The sequence below is a fragment of the Pezoporus occidentalis genome, unplaced genomic scaffold (assembly GCF_034315485.1).
Source record: "Pezoporus occidentalis ecotype Australia unplaced genomic scaffold, CSIRO_AGI_Poc_V1 ctg36, whole genome shotgun sequence".
NCBI lineage: Eukaryota > Metazoa > Chordata > Aves > Psittaciformes > Psittacidae > Pezoporus > Pezoporus occidentalis.
The window spans coordinates 3,560,768-3,580,310 of NW_026915591.1; the positions used below are offsets into that span (position 1 = coordinate 3,560,768).

Below are 19,543 nucleotides of genomic sequence, written 5' to 3' on the forward strand. Positions count from 1 at the left end.
ATTCCATGCATACCACCTGGTCTGAAAGTGGCAACTGTATTTTACCTTAAAAAGGTTTCAGTAAGACTACAACTTCTGTCAGATTCCAGTTAGAATCATAGAATAGTAAGGGTTGGAAAGGACCTTAAGATCATCTAGTTCCAACCTCCCTGCCATGGGCAAGGACACCTTACGCTAAATCATATCACCCAAGGCCTTGTCCAGCCTGGTCTTGACCACTGCCAGGGATGGAGCATTCACAACCTCCCACAGCAACCCATTTTAGTGCCTCACCACCCTAACAGGAAAGAATTTCCTCCTTATATCCAATCTAAACTTCCCCTGCTTAAGTTTTAACTCGTTACCCCTTGTCCTATCACTACAGTCTCTAATGAAGAGTCCATCCCCAGCATCCCTATAGGCCCCCTTCAGATACTGGAAGGCTGCTATGAGGTCTCCATGCAGCCTTCTCTTCTCCAAGCTGAACAGCCCCAACTTTTTCAGCCTGTGTTCTTACGGGAGGTGCTCCAGTCCCCTGATCATCCTTGTTGCCGTCCTCTGGACTTATTCCAACAGTTCCATGTCCTTTTTATGTTGAGGACACCAGAACTGCACACAATACTCCAGGTGAGGTCTCACAAGAGCAGAGTAGAGGGGCAGGATCACCTCCTTCAACCTGCTGGTCACGCTCCTTTTGATGCAGCCCAGGATACGGTTGGCTTTCTGGGCTGCGAGCGCACACTGAAACCTGGTCATGTTCATTTTCTCATCAACCAACACCCCCAAGTCCTTCTCTGCAGGGCTGCTCTGAATCTCTTCTCTGCCCAACCTGTAGCTGTGCCTGGGATTGCCCCACCCGACCTTGCACTTGGCATGGTTAAACTTCATAGGGTTGGCATCAGCCCACCTCACAAGCGTGTCGAGGTCCCTCTGGATGGCATTCCTTCCCTCCAGCGTATCAACCGAACCGCACAGCTTGGTGTCATCGGCAAACTTGCTGAGGGCGCACTCAATCCCACTGTCCATGTCAGCGACAAAGATGTTGAACAAGACCGGTCCCAACACCAATCCCTGAGGGACGCCACTCGTTACTGGTCTCCAGCTGGACATTGACCACAACTCTTTGTGTGCGGCCATCCAGCCAGTTCTTTATCCACTGAGTGGTCCATCCATCAAATTGATGTCTCTCCAATTTAGAGACAAGGATGTCGTGTGGGACAGTGTCGAACACTTGCACAAGTCCAGGTAGATGATATCAACTGCTCTACCCCTGTCCATCAGTTCTGTAGCCCCATCATAGAAGGCCACCAAATTGGCCAGGCAGGATTTCCCCTTAGTGAAGCCGTGCTGGCTGTCACCAAGCACCTTGTTGTTTTTCATGTGCCTTAGCGTGCCATCCAGGAGAATCTGCTCCAAGATGTCCAGGCACAGAGGTGAGACTGACTGGTCTGTAATTCCCCAGGTCATCCATTTTCCCCTTCTTGAAAATGGGGGTTATATTTCCCTTTTTCCAGTCATCGGGAACTTCACCTGACTGCCATGATTTTTCAAATATAATGGACAGTGGCTTAGCAACTTCATTTGCCAGCTCGTTCAGGTCCCACAGATAGATTTCATCAGGTCCCATGCTCTTGTGCACATTCAGGTTTTTAAGATGGTCTCAAACCAGATTCTCTCCTACAGTGGGCCCAAGGTCTTCATTCTCACAGTCCCTGCATCTGCCTTTCAAGACTTGGGTGGTGTGGTCAGGGGCTTTGCCAGTGAAGACCGAGGCAAAGAAGTCATTCAGAACCTCAGCCTTCTCCAAATCCTGGATAGCCAGGTCTCCTGAGAGCTTCTGGAGGAGGCCTACATTGTCCCTAGTCTGTTTTTTATTCGCTACATACCTATAGAATCCCTTCCTGTTGTCCTTAACATCCCTAGCCAAGTTTACTTCTAACTGGGCCTTAGCTTTCCTAACCTGGTCCCTAGCTTCCCAGACAACATCCCTGTACTCTTCCCAGGCCACCTGTCCTTGCTTCCACCTTTTATAAGCCTCTTTTTTCCTTTGAATTTTCCTCAGTGGCTCTTTACCCATCCAAGGAGGTCTCCTGGTCCTCCTGCTGCACTTTCTTCTCGTTGGAATGCAACACTCCTGAGCTTGTAGCAGGTGATCCTTGAATATCAACCAACAGTCTTGAGCACCCTGCCCACTAGGGCTATATCCCATGGAACCTTACTAAGCAGGTTCCTGAAGAGGCCAAAGTCTGCTCTTTTGAAGTCCAGGGCAGTGAGCTTGCTGCACGTTCTTCTCACTGTCCTGAGGATCTCAAATTTGACCATCTCATGATCACTGCAACCAAGGCTGCGCTGGAGCGTCACATTTCCAACCAGCCCTTCCCTGTTGGTGAGCACGAGATCAAGCATGGCACCTCTCCCTGTCGGCTCCTCTATCACTTGCAGAAGGAAGTTGTCTTCCACACAATCGAGGAACCTCCTGGATCGCCTGTGCCAGGCCGTACTGTCCCTCCAGCAGATGTCACAATGGTTGAAGTCCCCCATGAGAATAAGGGCCTGCAAGGGTGAGCCTTTTCCTATCTGTCTGTAGAGTGCTTCATCTGCAGGTTCCTCTTGATCAGGCGGTCTGTAACAGATCCCCACAGTAATGTCTCCCATCACTGTTTTCCCTTTAACCCTGACCCACAAACTCTCTATTGACTGCTCACCTGTCTCCAGACAGAGTTCCATACTCTCCAGCCTATCCCTAACATAAAGGGCAACTCCCCCTCCCTGACCACCAGGCCTGTCTTTTCTAAAGAGCCTGTAACCTTCCATTCCAACACTCCAGTCATAGGAGCCATCCCACCATGTTTCTGTGACGCCTGTTATATCATACCCCCATAGACATGCACACATCTCTAATTCCTCGTTTGTTCCCCATGCTACGGGCATTTGTATAGAGGCATCTGAGCCGAGCTCCAAATGAAGCCGGCTCATTGGCTGGAGCCACTGGAACATCTCTACATTGCTCTGAGCATTTATTATAGGTGCTGGCAACTGACTGGGTGTGTTGGGATGGAATGATGCCCCCCTCCCCCAACACATCTGGTTTAAAGCCTCCTTGACCAGTCTGGTAAGCCTCCTACCAAAACCACTCTTCCCCTCCTTCAGCAGCAGCTCCACCAGCCCCCTGTAGACCTGGCCTACAAAGTTGGGTCATATGTTCAAGACACCCAAACCCCTGACTATGACACCACTGTTCTAACCATTTATTAACCTGGCCAACCCTCCTAGCTTTTTTTAGGTCCTCCCCTGTATCCTGGAGAATTGATGAAAAGACTATCTGAGCTCCAGCACCCCTAACCACCTCTCCCAGGGCTCTGTAGTCCTTCTTTATGTTCCCCAGTCTACTACTATCTGTATCCCTAGCACCCACATGGATCACCAGAAGTGGGTAACAGTCAGTGGGACTTACTAGAGCAGGCAGCCTCTCTGCAACATCCCTGATCCGTGCCCCAGGTAGGCAACACACCTCCCTTGAGACTGGGTCAGGCTGACAGATGAGTGCTTCTGTGCCTTTCAAAGTAGAGTCCCCTACTGCTATGACCAGGCGCTTTTTTCTTGCGGCACCAGTAGTAATCTTCTTTAGCAGTGCATCAGCTGGCTGTTTCTGGTGCGAGTGCGTTTCCTCCTCAGTCCCCTGCAGGACAGCAAAGCGGTTCTGGGCAGGGATATCAGATTTAGGAGGAAACCCCTTGCTTTTAATTGTCCTCTTCCTCCTTTTTTTTGTTGTTTTTTGTTCTGTTTTGTTACTATTTTCCAGCTTCCCAGGTTAACGGCCTCCTTCTTCCTCCATGAGCTACAGGGGACGCTTGAAGCCCCTGCAGTTAAGGCCAGGAGCAAGCAGTCCTGCTTTCTCTCAGCTTCCCTGACATCTTTTAGCCTAGCACCCCGCTAGCATCCCGCAGCTCAGCCCCTGCTGCAGGAGGACCTCCACCAGGGAGCACCGAGTGCAGCCCTGCCCATTGTGCACCCTCCCCTCACCAGACCAGTGCAGGCACTCTCCTCTCTACACCCCGAGCTCTGCACTGCAGCCTCCCCTCTCATCGGCTCTGTCTGGGTGGCACCGCCGGGGCAGCCAGAGCAGAGCTCCCGGACCGGGCCCTACTTACACCGCTACTGCCCTCCCTCCCTCCCCCCGCCTGCCCGTGCAAACCGCCGCGCGAACACAACCGCCGCGAGAACTGCCTCCACCCGCCCTGTTCGCCGCGCGCCCTGGGGCAGGATTTTAACCAATCAGGTGTGGTGCCGCTGCTCCTGGCTCCGCCCCCTGTGAGTCAGCTGCTCGCCCTCGTCAGCTGAGCTGCCAGCTCCTGGGCAGGTCCCGTCGAGGACTTGAGGCTCCCTCGGTGGCTCTCGCCGCTCTGGACGCTGATCTCCCCCCGCTCCGGTGTTGAAGGCGCCCTCTCTCGAGCCACTCCCCTCAGTTACCTCCAATTTACTCTCCCTCCCCCACCAACCGTGATTTTTCCACAGGGGGAATGAACGGTGCCATGAGGATTGCTGATCATCTGGTCATAATGAGCCGACAGAGGGATCAGAGGATTAATGTGGCAATAGCATTTCTGTCCAGCCACTAGTGATAGCTGGAGCACCTCTCTATGAAGACAACCTGAGAGAGCTGGGCTTGTTCAGCCTGGAGAAGAGAAGGTTCCAGGGAGAGCTTTTAACAGCCTTCCAGTGCCTAAAGGGACCTACAAGAAATCTGGAGAGGGATATTTTATAAGGGCATGTAGTGACAGAACAAGGGGGAATGGTTTTAAACTGAAAAAGGGTAGATTTAGTTTAGATATTAGGGAAAAATTCTTCACTATGAGGGTGGTGAGACACTGGCACACGTTGCCCAGAGAAGCTGTGCCTGCTCCATCCCTGGCAGTGTTCAAGGCCAGGTTGAATGGGGCTTTGAGCAACCTGGTCTAGTGGAAGGTGTCCCTGCCCATGGCAGGAAGGTTGGATCTAGATGAGCTTTAAGGTCCCTTCCAACACAAACCTTTCTATGATTCTGTTAATAATTCTTGCAATTGGAATAAATTCTATGATTCAGAAAGGAAAGGGGTCCCCAGGGGCCCTGGTGGTGTGCTTCAAGATTTAGCAAAAGCATATAGGCAAAAGAGAGGGTAAAGTCTGGCACACTGGTTGTTGCAAGTATGGGACTTTGGAGGAAATAGTGTACACTTAAATCCTAAAGAATTAGAGTGCATGGGTGCCATCTCCCAAACCCCTGATGACCCAGCAGCTTAGAGGAGCACAGGGTAACGCAGCCTGCTCCTTGTGAGTATGGCTTTGGGAGACTTTGAAGACAGAATATCTGTCACCTGAGGACTGCAATGATAAAACAGCATTGTCGAAAAATATAGCTGAGGCTTGTCAGTATGGGAACTGGCCACACTGCCAGGTGTGTATGTATCTAAATTGTTAGATCCTGACACAAAACTTTTTGCACCCAGCATGAAAACCCCCATATTGGAGGGTATATCATTGTCCTGGGTTCAGCTGTAAGTTATTTTTCTCCTTCTTAGTAGCTGGTGCACTGCTGTGTTTTGGTGTTAGGCTGAGAAAAATGCTGGTAACACACCCATAGTTTTAGTTGTTACTATGTAATACTTACCCCAATCAAGGACTTTTCAGTCTCTCCTGCTTTGCCAGTGACGAGGGGCACAAGTCAGGAGGGAGCAGACAGGACACCTGACCCGAACTAGCCAAAGGGGTACTCCGTACCACAGCACATCATGCCCAGAATATAAACTGGGGGGAGTTACCTGGAAGGGCCAGATCGCTGCTCAGGTTGCATTGGGTATTGGTCTGCAGGTGGTGGGCAATTATGCTGTGCATCACTTGTGTTTATTGTTCAGGAGCTTTTTTCCTCTTCATTTTTTAGGTTTTATATTCTTTTCCCTTGTTACTTCCCCTATTATTAATATTATTATTATTTAGTTATCAGACTGTTCTTATCTCAACCCATGGGATTTTTTTGATTCTCCTACCCATCCAGCCCAGAGTGGGAAGAAAAAGGGGGGAGTGAGTGAGTGGCTGTGTGGTTCTGAGTTACCGGCTAGGCTTAAACCATGACAACCATTTAACTTGAAAGGACTAATAATTTCCTTACTAGGGGCTGCTGTGGGAAAACCAGTGGGAGAGGTTATTCTATCACTTGCAATTATCAGACTGAAAATGAAGAGACAGATCCTGAAGCATTTCAAAGACAGCAGCTCACGTTCACAAGAGAACATCTTGCTCACTGTTCAGCAAGGACATGGCTATGCAGGTGGTGTAATCACTGTCACTGAGCAGGAGCTGCCTGCCACCTCCACTTTTAGAATTGCTGGCTGAGTTTTTCCCATGGCCAACAGGTGTTTGCAGCACAGCATAGGCCTGAAGGGCACGCTGTATGTCTCATGCAGTACAGCACAGGCACACAGAACAGTGATCATCACCACATCTGCCTGTGAGTAATGCAAGTACTTCCTGCAGTAGGGCAGGCTGCATTACAACACTGTGTAAACACAGACGACTGCAAGAAAGTTCACTAGCTTCCTGAAGTTACCTAGAACATAGTAATATGGCTATTGAAAGGAAAAAATAAAAATTTAAGCACTTCCCTTCTCTAGTCACTCAGCCATGCAGAATCACTCCCATTTTAATGAGAACATCTGATTTCTCTACCGATGCCAAAGCCCTTCTGCTCCCAGATGAGATACTGTGATCTGAACTCTTGCTTCACACCTAGCAGGCATGAGGCAAGAATGAGACAGAACACTTTCTAAACAAATGTATATTTATTTTGCTAAAGAAAAAAAAAAAAAAAGAGTTATATTTGTACCAGAGGCTTCTTGGTAGTCAGAATGCCCTTCTCAAACAGGAGTGTGGCTAGAGATATCTTGTCCTCCAAGGTTTCACATGGAAGGGCATCCACACTGATGTGGTTTGGATAGGAAGACAGGAGAAATTCAATGCTGTCTACATACTCAGGACCTAGCTCAAGAAACTTGGGTTCTTCCTTGTGATACACTCTTGAGTTTTCCGTCGTGTAATACAGCATCACCCCTGCTTCTTCATTACACAATCTAATGATGCCATGGTGGAGGAGACGGACTTCTGTGTCTTTTGTTATCAGAATATCGACATTACAGGGCCCTCCGTCTTGCCACCTGGCTGGGAAGCCATACATACTCTGCAGCTTTTCACTTTGTGTAAGCACTGGGGGTAGACAATCATGAAGAAACGACTTGGCTCTCTGATCCACGGCAGCATCAATGGGTGCATAGTCAACAAGTTTCTTTATCAGGCTCTGTATCTTCTCCATAAAGGCTGTTCGGCGAGCATCAACTTTGTCTGAGTTGGCAACCCCCATGTATCCCAGGTAGTCCATGGGAAGCCCTTGACGGAACTCCACGTCCTCCTCCAGGGCCATGTGCAGGGCAGCTGGCAGGAGCTTCTCCAGGAGGTCCCCCCAGGAGTTCCTCTGGTAGGAAGACACAGTGATGTGGAGGGAGTGTGCATCAGGAAGGCAGTCGCCCTGGTGGACAAAGCCACGGGGGAAATACAGCAGGTCCCCAGCCTCCAGCACCGTCTCCAGCACAGGTTCACCAAGCTCAGCCTGCGTGAGGTTCGCACTGGAGAACTGGGGCAGCACTTCAGCGTCCACCCGAGGGCTGTAGACACGCCAGTGTTTCTTGCCCTCCAGCTGCAGCACAAAGGCCTCAATGTCATCGTAGTGGGGGGCGAAGCCCTGCGTCCCTGGCGGTGTGAGGTATGTGTTGGCCCCTACCATGCTGCCGAAGTGCTCTTGCAGGATGGAGAGGAAGTGCCAGACGGTGTCGGAAAACGTCTGGGGGCTGAGGAGCCGCAGGGAGCAGCCGTTCTGGTAGAAGTCCCACACGACTGCGGGTAAAGCCCGGCCAGATGGGTTGTGCGTCTCCCGCACTCCCTCGGCGTAGCTGGTCACGTCCAGGTGGGTTCCGAAGTGCACCTCGCCGCCTCGCAGGGCCGCGTCGAACTCGGCCGTGGAGAAGAGCCCTGCGTAGTAGCCGGGGTCGCTCCGCCGCAGCAGCAGCGGCGCCCGCTCCCAGTGCCGCCTCACGAACTCCGCTGGCGATACCGGGGCTAGCAGCCACCGGAACAGCTCCGCCGCCCGCTGGCGGCTGTCGTCCAGCTGCCCCAGCCGCCGCAGCAGTCCCGCCACACCGCCGCATTCTCCCGAGCCCTCCGCTGTGCCGCGCTGCCGCTTCGCTTCAGCGCTGTGGGCCGATGCCTTGGCCCGCTCCGTGCGGCTGACGGGAGCGGAGGCACTCGGTTCAGACAGGGCCTTGGGCTCCGGACCGCCGCCTCCCGCCCTGCCGCCGCCTTCTCCCGAGCCCTCCGCTGTGCCGCGCTGCCGCTTCGCTTCAGTGCTGCGGGCCGGCGCCTTGGCCCTCTCCACGCGGCTGACGGGAGCGGAGGCACTCGGTTCAGGCGGGGCCTTGAGCTCTGGACCGCCGCCTCCCACACCGCCGCGCCTCGGCCGCGCCTTGGCCCACTTGCCGCCTGCACGGGGACGCTCGGGCTGCCCGGCCCCGGCCGCCCGCCGGTACACGGACAACGCCGAAAGCCGGGCCAACCGCCTCCGCCGCTCCGCCGCGCTGCCCGCCGCCATGGCCGCCTGCGCTATGCCGCTCCGCCCTCTCAGGGCGCTTCCGCCGGGGCCTGTGCGTATGAGTGCCCCGAAGCGTCCGGGAATGGGATCGCGGGAAGGAAACGCCCGCCCACCGGAGGGAGTTTTGGTTGTGTGCTTACGTAGAACGAAAGGTCGTACGTTTTACCGTCATCCCACTGAAAACATGCCGGGCTCCTTCCCTTCCGCCGCCCCGCAAAAGGAAAAGGGAGGCGACCCCACACAGATCCACTCCCTGCTTGGAAAACTGTTCTGGAAGTACGCTCTAAACCCGTGCAGGAAAAGCTTGCTCCGCAGGCACACCGCCAGGCTGCGCATCTGGACAGCGCGCAGTACTTTGTAGCCTAATGAGACGAGAGGAGGTGAAACCTATTTAATAAGGTTCTGCTGCACAAGGAGTAGAAATTCAAGTTGGATGGAGCCAATTCTGATATGCCATCCCTCCTCCCACCACCGTGCTATAAAAGCACTGTATATATGCAATGGCAGCTGTTTTTATTTTGGAGGTATTTTTCTGACAGAGTTCTACCGGCACAGTCTTTGCAGACAAAAATGTGGGAAAAGCAAAAGAAGCAGGAAATTGTCCTCTTTGTTCCATGCTGGTTTTAGCTGAAGGCACCGGGTTTTAGACGTGTATAAGATAACACTTCAGCCTCCGATTTAAGGTCTTGAACGTTTTTGGCTTTGCCAGCAGGTGGCAGAGGCCGACCAGCGCTCCGCACCCGCACGGTGGGAAATACGCGTGGAACGGGAGATGGCATTTTCCTGGCAGGATGATGTGGTTTAAAATGGGAGGGAAGTGCTCCCTGTGCCTGCATTTGTAGACTGGAAGAGGAAGGAAGGGTGAACTCTATTTCAATCTATTCTTTGTTTTCCCAAGGTTAAGCCCATTTTACCAGAATAATCTTATCAGATGAAACCATTTCAACAGAACAGGGCCATTAACAAACCTGTGATGCAGAAGCTATGAAATATGGTAGATGTCAGGCTGTTGCATGCTGTAATTATAAATAAGCCTGGCTAAATAGGCTTGGCAGGGGTAAGACCATTGAAAAATCTGGGCACCTGGGTTATTACTAGTGTTACTGTTTAATTTACTGGAGTGCAACTGATCCTTCTCAGAAGCAGCTGTGCACTATACAGAGAGCCTGACCTGAGTTACACCAGAATGTATGTAATGACTGCAGCAAAGCTGCTCTGGATGTTTACCATTATGTCAAGTTCAAAGTCTCATTCAAGGGCTCTTCATATGGGTGTCACTTTCTGCTGCTGAGAGACAGATGATTGACATTGGATTTGGTTTTGATGTGTAACAAAGTCTCAGAGTGAAGAACATGGTGGAAAATAACAGTGGTGAAATCTCTATAACAATAAAATGTTTCTTTTGACAATTCAGCTTTTCTAGCAGTAAAGCCTTTCAAGAATAAAGAATATTGCTATTTTTCTGCGTGAAACAAAGAAAGATTTTTACCTAAGGCAAAAAGAGACAGCTTCAGTATCACTTACATTGTACTCAGATGGTTGTCTAGGAATAGCCACAAGGTCTACATGCTGTTTTCATTCGTTATCCAGTATTTCAAGGGAGTTTGTTGTAAAGAAAGAACAGTGTCATGTACAGCTCTTTAAATAAACAAAAGGAAAGTAGCCCAGATCTCTGAATGATTAGGTGGTCCCCAGCTGCTGCTCACATAGAGTAGCAACTAGAGGCTCGATTAAATTTCTTAATTAGAATTTAGCACAAAGTTAGTCAGATTTTATGACCATATAAGCTGCATTGCCAAGAGCCACATGTGCTTTATTTAAAAGGACATAAAAATGTGGGGAGTACAACTTACTAAAGAGCCACAAGAGACTTTTAAAGAAATAAGCAAATGGCACCTCAAAGAAATGTTGGGTTCACTTGATATTTTAACTTTATGCCTTTCTGTGCTCAAATAATGGATATCTTGAGTTTAAAGAGCAGATCAGGGTAGGCCTTATCCTGCAAAGACATGAACAGTCTTCACTAATGAGTGGAAAGGGCAAAATCCTTAGCAGTTCTCTGATATTAGATATTTGTTCACCACCATGCAAACTGCCCAGTACTTTCTCTGTGTTCTCAGCAAACCATTAATGTAAACTAGTCACTTTTAGAAACTTAAACTCAGTTTAATCCTTTTTCTCATCATTACTTTGCTGTCAGCCTCCCTTTTGCACTACCACTTTTGTTCTCATGCCAAAAGCAATACCCAGTGAGGAAAAAGAAGATTTCAAACCTTCACTAATGGGTTTCCTTAGCTGACAGTCTTTCTCGTACAGCCTAGTGACATCCAGTATGTCATCACTGGGAGGACACTGGGCTGGATTGTGAAGCCCGCTCCTCATTGGAAAGCCATAAAGTTCACTGCCAAATAACAAGACTGAAAGCTAATTCAGGAACTGTTTCTGAAGAGCTATCCTCTGGCCCCCTCATCAGAGTGAATGCACTTACTCACTGAAGCATCTCTTGGCAGAGATTTTGGCCTCTCTCCAGCTGTTTCTATCTTCTCAGGGATTTTCTTATTCAATGGCTGGTTGTGGTCTTTAATCCTGGTTATCTTGTACACAGAGTCCCACTGAGAAAAGAAGTCTTCCCTGCCATGGAACAGTCCAATTAAAACAAATTTATAAAAATAATAATTACAAGGTCCAGTCCTCCCTATGAAATTATCTCTTTAGAGGGATTTGGAAGCACAGACGTTTTCTCTTGTCCCATGTGACACTAATACAGACTTGTAAGTTAAAATTGAATTTACAAAATGTATTTGAGTAGGACCCTCAACTGAGCTTACTCACTACCTTGATGAGGCATGTGTACTTCGAAAGCATTTACAAATAATTTCATGGGTTTCTGTGCGCTTAGTAGACACCATCTAGCATTTGGTAGCATTGAGCAGATACCATCTGCAGTGACTCCATAGGCAATGACTAAACACGAAGCTACAGACTCCAGGACTCCAATCTTACTGCTTTTCAGTGGAAGGAGAGAAGTAAATGGCCTTGAGGGGAAAATCCCCATCCTAAAATGAAATACCCTGTAGGATTAATCACATGTAGACAATCAAGTTAGCAGGCATAATCAAGCTGTTCCTGCATGCATCACATATCCTGTGCCAGAGAATATTGTTTTGATATGCACAGACCATGGCTCTTGACAAGCTGTTTGGGTCATGCTTTTCCATGGAAGAAAGATTTTAAAGGATTCTTTCTGTATTAATTCACATATTATTCACAGTATTTCTGTATTAATGATGGCAACTGTGTAGCATTGCTCATGAAATACATTTATGCCCGCTATTTCAAAATTAACATATAGCCATGCTAATATCCAGCAGCACCATGCAACACTTGCTTCTTCTGTAAGATTCTCCGCTTCCAAAGCCTTGCTAAAGACTTTACCTTTTTCTTCTTTTTTTTTTTTCCCCTGTAAAAACTGCTTATACTTAAGTATTTCTGAAGTACTCTGAAACTGTTTGCTCACCTCTGATGCAGCACTACCAACATGGAAACATTGTACAAACAGGATGTCTTGGTTTAGCAACCATATTGTTCAGATCTGCTCAGAGCATGACACGAGAAAACCTGAGTGACACTTGCTTATTTGCTTCCCGTAGCAAATTTGTGTTGCTACTAGACAACATGGAACCTTCTAGAAGGATTTTTGAGCATTTTCAGTGCTCATTTTACCTGTATTGTAAAAAAATGGAATTCCTTTTGGGTAAGCACAGTTATAGCAGCATAAAAATGCTTATGTTTTAGTATTTATACTGGTATGGCTTGTTCCTAGAAGGGATAATATTATGGTGTGATTAGAGAAGGGAGATTTAATCACTGACATTGTTTTAGATAGCCAATAGGGGAGAATGATGTTAAGCCTCCGGGTATCTGCAATGAGGATAAGGAGTTTGCATTATCATGAATGCATATGTAATATACTCTCAAGTCCTTAGGGGATAGCATGCTATCCTGCTGTCCCACTCAGACCAAGCATGATCTCCGCTAGAAAGGCACTGCTCGCTGAAATAAGTGGGCATGACAGCAGACAGCCAAGTCCATTAATCCTGCATATTGCCCCCAGAGCCCTGTTCTCAGGCTTTAAGAAAAGGTGGAAATGGGGAAATTGGGTTGGTTTTTTTTTGAATGCTGTGGAGTCTCTCCCATTTCTTTGTTATCCCAAAGGATTAAAGCACCTTGAAGTCTTGCTTCTAGTATCAGGCCTTGGAGAATTAATTTACCCCATCACATGTAAACTCTGTGGGAAGACTGACTGTACAGAATAGACTCGGACCCGCAGTACAGCACTGAGAATGTGCAGTTTGCTGTGTGAGATCCCAGCTTGTCCAGCTCAGGGACCTCTAGGGTCATCTTCCTTTCCCACCACAGCTCCCTTTCCCTTTGGTCACCAGTGACTATACAAGAAAGTTAAGTTAGTAGCTGAGCAGAGGTAATGGCAACAAGTCAATTTAGCTATCTAAAAAATATCTGTAAAAGCCACATATTGCTGAAGCATACATTAGAGTACTGAGTAAGATGAAGAGTTACACTGAAGCTACTGGGAATGCAGTATTTTAAGAGCTATGCCAGGTCAGGAATGTTTTCACAAAATCAGAAGCAAGCTCAGGACTGGTAGAAACCTCTGTCTAGTCATTTTGGAACATTTGGCTCAAACATAGCTGTGTTGTATTGCTGCTGGCTAAGAGCAGCAGTCTGAGAGTAATTGAGTAACAACTGTGAGAGGGAAGGCAGCTCTCTGCTTTGGTTTTGCTTTCCAAGCAGAGGAACATGCATACAGATGAAAGGAAAAAATAATAATAATAAAAAAAAATGATATTTTCTTCTTAGTTCATCCATTGGTGAACAAGGGATGATTCAGGGGTCAGAGCACATCAGTCTGAAACTCAGAGTCAGTGTCATGTTCATCCTGCTCCAGCACCTCCTGTATGAGCTTGGTAAATGATTTTTGCATATAAAGTTCTGAAATTCCCACTGATTTTGGTTGCTTTATTTTTTGGATGTTTGCCAGTTAACATTAAGCCCAGTTTTGTTGCTCTCTTTCTTTGCTTGGTTCGGAAACAAAGAGGAGTAAGGGGGATGGTGCATGCAGAGAGAAGATAATGATGCGGGGAAACCCCATGTGATCTTTGCATTTCAATTTCCTGAGGATTTGGGGGTTTGTTTTTTTCTTGGTTGTTGTTGTTGCTGTTGTTTTTGTTTGGGTTTTTTTGTGTGTGTGTGTGGGGGGGGGGTGTCGGTTGTTTTTTTTTAGCTCAATGCTGCGGGAACTGTTCTGGCTTGCATTTTGGATGAAGGAGCTGCTTGAAAGTCTGGTGAGGGCAGGCAGCTGTTGGAAATACGCATGCTGGAGACTGTTCAGGGCAAAGCACCATCACACGGGTGCTGCAGGCAGAGGATTCCCCTGGGTGGCTTCCCTTTGAAGCGCAGCCTCCCTGCTGAACCCAGCACCTGGTACTGCCTCCGCTTTGAAAATGGAGTCACAGCTGCGTTTCTTGGGATGAAGGAAACCCGAGAACATTGTGGATCTCAGAAAGCCCCAGCCATGGAAGTTAACGCACAGCAGAGAGGACCCTGCTCGCGTTTTCCCTGTAAACCCGGCCTCTAGCTGTTGGAGGACATTATGTGCGCGATTCCTGGAGAGCTGGCATTACCAGCACGTTTCACTGCAGCCCCTGGGGAAGGCGCCAGTGACCACGTGGGGTTTACCGGGGGAAACCGGGTTGGCACCGGGCCCTGCGGCTGGGCCTGTGGGAGACAAGCTCCCCCGCGAAGGGGCTTTACGAGAGCGGCGGGGAAAAGTGCCCACCACGGCAGTGCCGGTGACAGGCTTTGGGCAGGCGCCTGCCCCCAAGCCCTCCGGGGGGCAGTGGGGCGGGGCTGCTTCCAGCTCGCGGCGCTACGGAGCAGAAGCTTCGGAGAACGGAACCCCACCGTAAGGGGGCTCTGCCCAGAGGCCCTACCCGCCCGGGAGCCGACTCACTGTTGTGAGGGAACGAGACCCAAGACTCATGCCTGATCCACACCTGAGACAGGAAACGAGCCGCTCTGTGAAGGCACGTCCCTACCGAGAGCACCAGCGGGACGCCGGGCGAAGCGGGCTCTGCCCTGACCCCTCAGAGGGACCGCCGCGCACCCCAGCTCTGCTCCTCCCCAGCGCAGCCTACCACCGAGGGGGGAGACGGGCCCACTGCCGCAGCTGACACTTGCGCCAGCCTATCCTGGGGCACTGCTCTAACCGCTTTAGCCAATCAGCAGCGGCAGCAAAAGAGTGGGGGCACTAAAGCCCCGGCGTGAATAAAACACCCGGGACCCGTGGGCGGAGAGAGGCGGGGTCGGGGTTCTGACGAACATCTCCTTTCACCAATCCAAAGGCCGGACGGTGGATGGGTGGCCAATGGGCTGCCGGAATGGGCGTGGCGGGCGGCGGGGGCAATCGGCGCTGGTGGGGGGAGCGGTGGCGGTGCTGCTCGGTGGCGACGGGCGGCTGAGGCGGTGCTGGAGGGAAGAAGCTGCGGGCAGAAGGTGAGTGTGGCCGGGCCGCACTGCGCTGTGGGGTACGGCCTTGGCCGAGGCAGGCAGGGGCTGGAGCCGCGGCCGGGTGTGGCGGTGTCGTGCGAGCCCAGCCGGGGGGGACGACGGGAGCGGGGGAAGCCTGAGGGGGCCGGGGAGGGGGCGCGGTGGTTCCCCGGGAAGGGGATGTGGGGCACGGGGAGAGAGGCGGCGGCGCGCTCCGGTACCCATCCCGGGGGGGGGGCAGTGAGGTGGGCCCCGGCGCGATCCCCGGGGTGGGGTGGTGTGGGGCGGGGCGGGGGCCCGGTGCAGGTGGAGCCCGCGGGGGCGCGGCCGCTGGGCGAAGGCCGTGGGGGGAAGACCTAGCGTCCAGGCCGGGGGAGCGACCCCAGGGGCGCTGCCGCTTCCTGGTCTCTTTCTCCTGGAGCTGCCTGTGCCTTCGGTTTCTCCTAGGCCTTGAATCGCGACCAGGGTTCAGAGAGAGGGTCCCTCTGGCGCGCCCGCTCCCGGGCTTGGTCTAGCCGTGCGCTGCGCTTTGTATCGCCTCCTGGCTTTGCTTGCGGCCGCAGGAGCGAGCTGGGGGCGTCGGGGCTCCGCAAAGCTCGGGCTTCCCCGAAATCCTCCGCCTCGTCTGAGCCGGGGTTGGAGTGCTGTGAAGTTTGGGAGGCGCCGGGACGAGGCTCTGAGGCGGGGGCGCTGACTACCCGGTCTGGCAGCGGGAGTTGTAAGGAAAAGGGCCCCGTAAGCAGCGAAACTCTCTTTTTACCCCGTTCGTGGCTCCACCGGTCCCTTTCAATGTGCAGAGGCCCGCCAGGCTGCACAAAGGAACAGGCGGCCGGGTTCAGCTTGTCCTGCGGCGTGCCGGGGGGACTGGTGAGCAACAGGGAGCCGAGCGGGGGGTGGGCTGCTATGTGCCTGGAGAGGGCTCACCGATGGTGAGCGCTTCGCTCCGCTCTGCTCCCAGTAGATAACCAGGGGTTAAAACGCAGCTTCTATTTCGAATGCGCCTAACTCCTTTTATTACTTACACACTGCGTTGAGGGAGATGAACAGTTTTGAAGAATGAAAGGATGCATCTCTCTCAGAGCAGAGTTACTGTCTTGCAGCAGCTCGGGTCTACAACTCCTTCGGTCCAGTAGATTTATGGAACCTATTCATTAATGGTTTATGAAATAAGAAGGGAGCTTTTGGGTTGATTTCTCTGTGGTATGCTATTTTCAAGGTTGATATCAGTGTTTCTGAATTCAGCAGTCCGGAGCAGGAGATACTTACAGCAGTTGACAGTGTCCCACTGTACCATTTGAGGGGCTTTGTTTTGCTTTGTTGTTGTATTTTTTATCTTCCTGCCCCTCCAGATAGGCTCCCGAATGAGGAGAGTGGGTAAAATGGAAGGCACAGTCATTATGTTTGGCTACATTATTACTCTAGGTAAGGCTTGTAGCAAAAAGTGTAAATATTTAAATGGATTTCTGACTCATCAGTTCTGTTTGACTTATTGATCTATGGTTACATCTAAAACGGTCTTTATAATTATGCAGAAGTTAATAGTTACCATAGAGAAACTGTATTGTTTTTCTGCTCATCAGTGCGTGTTTTCCATTTCTTCATCTCTTGGCAATTCTCTATGGAAATGCTGCTTGCTTTTTTTTTTCTTAGCAAAAATCTTACGACTGAAATAAAAAAAAGTGAACAAAGTAAAAAACAAACAAACAAAAGAATGAGATGTGTTCTTAAACTCCTTTGTTAGCCTGAGTTATCCTACAGTAAGCTCTTTTTAATCTGTAATTGAATAAGGTGTTGGTTTTAAGCCTCAGTGAAAACTCTGATTTACAGAACTCTAAACATAGCACACCAAAGAAATGTTTTCCTAAAGTATACATATGAAATGCAATTCAAATTAGCCATTTAAATCCTTATTAGCAGAAAATTTATTTTTCAGCCTGGGAATTGCTTTCCAGCATTTATTACTTCTCTTAAATGTGTGGAAACTGAAGGTCCGTGTAAACGAGACAGAGTAGAAAAGTTTATCTTCTCACCCTGGGGTTGTCTAACCCTCCGAGTTTGTATTAGTAGTTGATAGCATTATGCACTTAGGAAGAAAATAGTCCAAACCAAGAAGCCATGCAGGGATCCTGAGACTTGCAAGACATCTGAGTATTACATTTTGTAATTTGCTTGGTGTTGGAATGATCTGCAAGTACTTTATTCCCTACCATAATGAGCATGGTGGGATAAAAGCTTTCTGAACTGACAGTGAAAATCCTTGCAGAAGTGCTTGCCTCCCCAGTAATAGGGGTTATCAGGAAAACATATCATAGCACTGTATGTATCACATACACCATGCAGGATTCTTGAATTCCACCTATAGCTGATTTTGTTCCACGAGTAATGTTGGTGAAGCTGCGTAACGTTGGGGGAAAGAAGAAATCACTCTAATACTATAGAAATTAAATCTCCTTCACGCTAGAAAAGATGTTTTACAGAATTTCTCAGGTAAGAGATTCTCTTGGCAATCTAAGGTGGTTGGACTTTAGGGCCCTGCACTCATCTGGCACTCTGCTGATCGTTCTTTTTTTGTGGGGGAGGTATCAAAGGTTATTTATATTCTTCTTCATTTTGCCAACTTATCAAGTAGGCTAGGTTTAGACTATTGTGAAATCATGGACTTAGTCTTGCTTTTGGAATTTATGTTGATCAGATATATTGAAATTATAGCTTACTTTTTCAGCCCAGGGATCTCAATTTTAGTAAGTTACATTAAAGTGTATTGTCTTTCTTTTTCTGCAGAATTCCAAGCATAAGCTCAATCAAGCTAAGATTTAACACATCCTCTACAGTCACGTCATTGCATTACCACCAGAGCAGCTTTGGTTTCTCTGGTGATGCTTTCATTAAACGGAGCTGCTATTCCCTGATAGACATTCTTTGCTGATCCAGCTGAAAATGGTAGTGCAGAAAAATGTTGAGCTTCAGTTGAATCAACTGGATGACTTCATGGCTATGCAAATGTTATTGCTTGCAGAGGAGGAGAAGGAGGTGTCTATGACCATGCTTTTCTGAAGCGGGTCTGTTTTAGTTTTGCATAAGCTTGTCAAGAAACTTGGCAGCTTAAACTGGGACTGTGGTGGTCCTGCCTTCTTGACTGTGCATCTTTCCGTGTTGGCAAGGAAGCCTTTGTGGCTGTGAGTTAGGCAAAGTCAAGGAGTTAATCAGGCTGGTAATGAACTGCTTTTATGTTTTGTTGCATTTTGGCTGGATCATTTTTCTGAACTGGCTGACCATCCAGGTCAGGGGGTAGGAATGGGACTTCCTGTTGAAGTGAATGAGATAGGGGGTGGGAGATTGGGCTGTAGTAGCTCTGATTTAAATTTCCTTGAGCTTTTCTGTGACTGTATGTTTTAATCAACATGACCTGGGTTAACAAAGACCTACAGCAAACTGTTTTAAGCTGGCCTGACTAATAAAACCTCAGATAAATTGGAGACTGTTCTGCTTTTCCCAGCTGGCATGTTGATGTGGGTGGTAACAGCAGAAAGTAGAGGATGAGGAGCTAGGGATGGGCTAAGTGGAGTAACCTCAGACTGACACAGCTGTGTCTGGAAGAGGGTTTGTTCTCATCTTAATTCTGGGATCCGTCAAATACCAATTTTGAACTCATATGTTGTATAGTTAAAACAGATCTTGCATCAGAAAGAGGAGAACCTTCATAACAAGCAAGATCAGGAAGACTGTTTTTTACTGACTGAGACTTGCAAGCATTAATAGGCTGTGATCAGTCTAGAAGTTTTAATGGCATCGTGTCATGTGTAGCAACAGTTACATATTCGTCCAGAATCCTTTTAAGTGTGTTGTAGGAGATATCTCTGTGAAAACTTGAATTGCTTTGTTCAGTATTTGTCATTACAGGGTAATTCTTTGTAGGGTCCTAGTGTTCTGTATTTACCAGATGTGATGGCTTAAAGATATTTCTGGCTAGTAATTTATGTATCTTCTGTTTCTGCAGAACTGTGACTGAAAGTGTGTCAGGACAAGTGATTTGTGTGTGAGAAACTGGCTGAAAGAAGACTATAGATGCCAAAACTAGCAGCTTCACATTTTCCTCAAGAGCACCTTTACATTTCAGAGTTTGAGTGGTGAATCTGTAGGATTTTTGAGATTTAGCTGGTGGGTTTTGATATTGAAGCCAGAACCAAAGTTATTAGTCTTATAAGTGAAATAGTGTTTTCAGATGCAGTGGACTAAAACAGCACTTGGATCAAACAGTTTATAATTTTTTTCTGGCTACCTTTCCTCTTCTAGGAAACAGCAATCTGGAACTTCCTGTTGAATTGG

The 19,543-nt window shown here is 49.0% G+C and overlaps 2 protein-coding genes across 15 annotated transcripts in view; one reads left to right on the forward strand and one right to left on the reverse strand.

Annotated features, from left to right (window-relative positions):
• Positions 1–6,798: 6,798 nt before the first annotated feature.
• Positions 6,799–8,878, reverse strand: RIOX1 (ribosomal oxygenase 1). The gene has a single exon (XM_062630791.1). It carries the CDS (start codon positions 8,648–8,650, stop codon positions 6,827–6,829), a length of 1,824 nt encoding a protein of 607 aa, XP_062486775.1. The 5' UTR covers positions 8,651–8,878; the 3' UTR covers positions 6,799–6,826.
• Positions 8,879–15,057: 6,179 nt separating this feature from the next.
• NUMB (NUMB endocytic adaptor protein) overlaps positions 15,058–19,543 on the forward strand; it is a 98,736-nt gene continuing 94,250 nt past the window's right edge. For 13 of the 14 annotated variants that reach the window (XM_062630801.1, XM_062630809.1, XM_062630814.1 and 10 more), the window contains exon 1: positions 15,110–15,223. The gene's annotated coding sequence lies outside the window, so the exon portion shown is untranslated. Of the gene's footprint in view, positions 15,081–15,109; positions 15,224–19,543 lie in introns of those variants that run through there. The other variant, XM_062630803.1, reaches the window with a different exon arrangement.

Excerpts from the sequence above, each read along its gene's own strand:
- RIOX1 (XM_062630791.1), bottom strand. The coding sequence starts at position 8,650 with ATGGCGGCGGGCAGCGCGGCGGAGCGGCGGAGGCGGTTGGCCCGGCTT.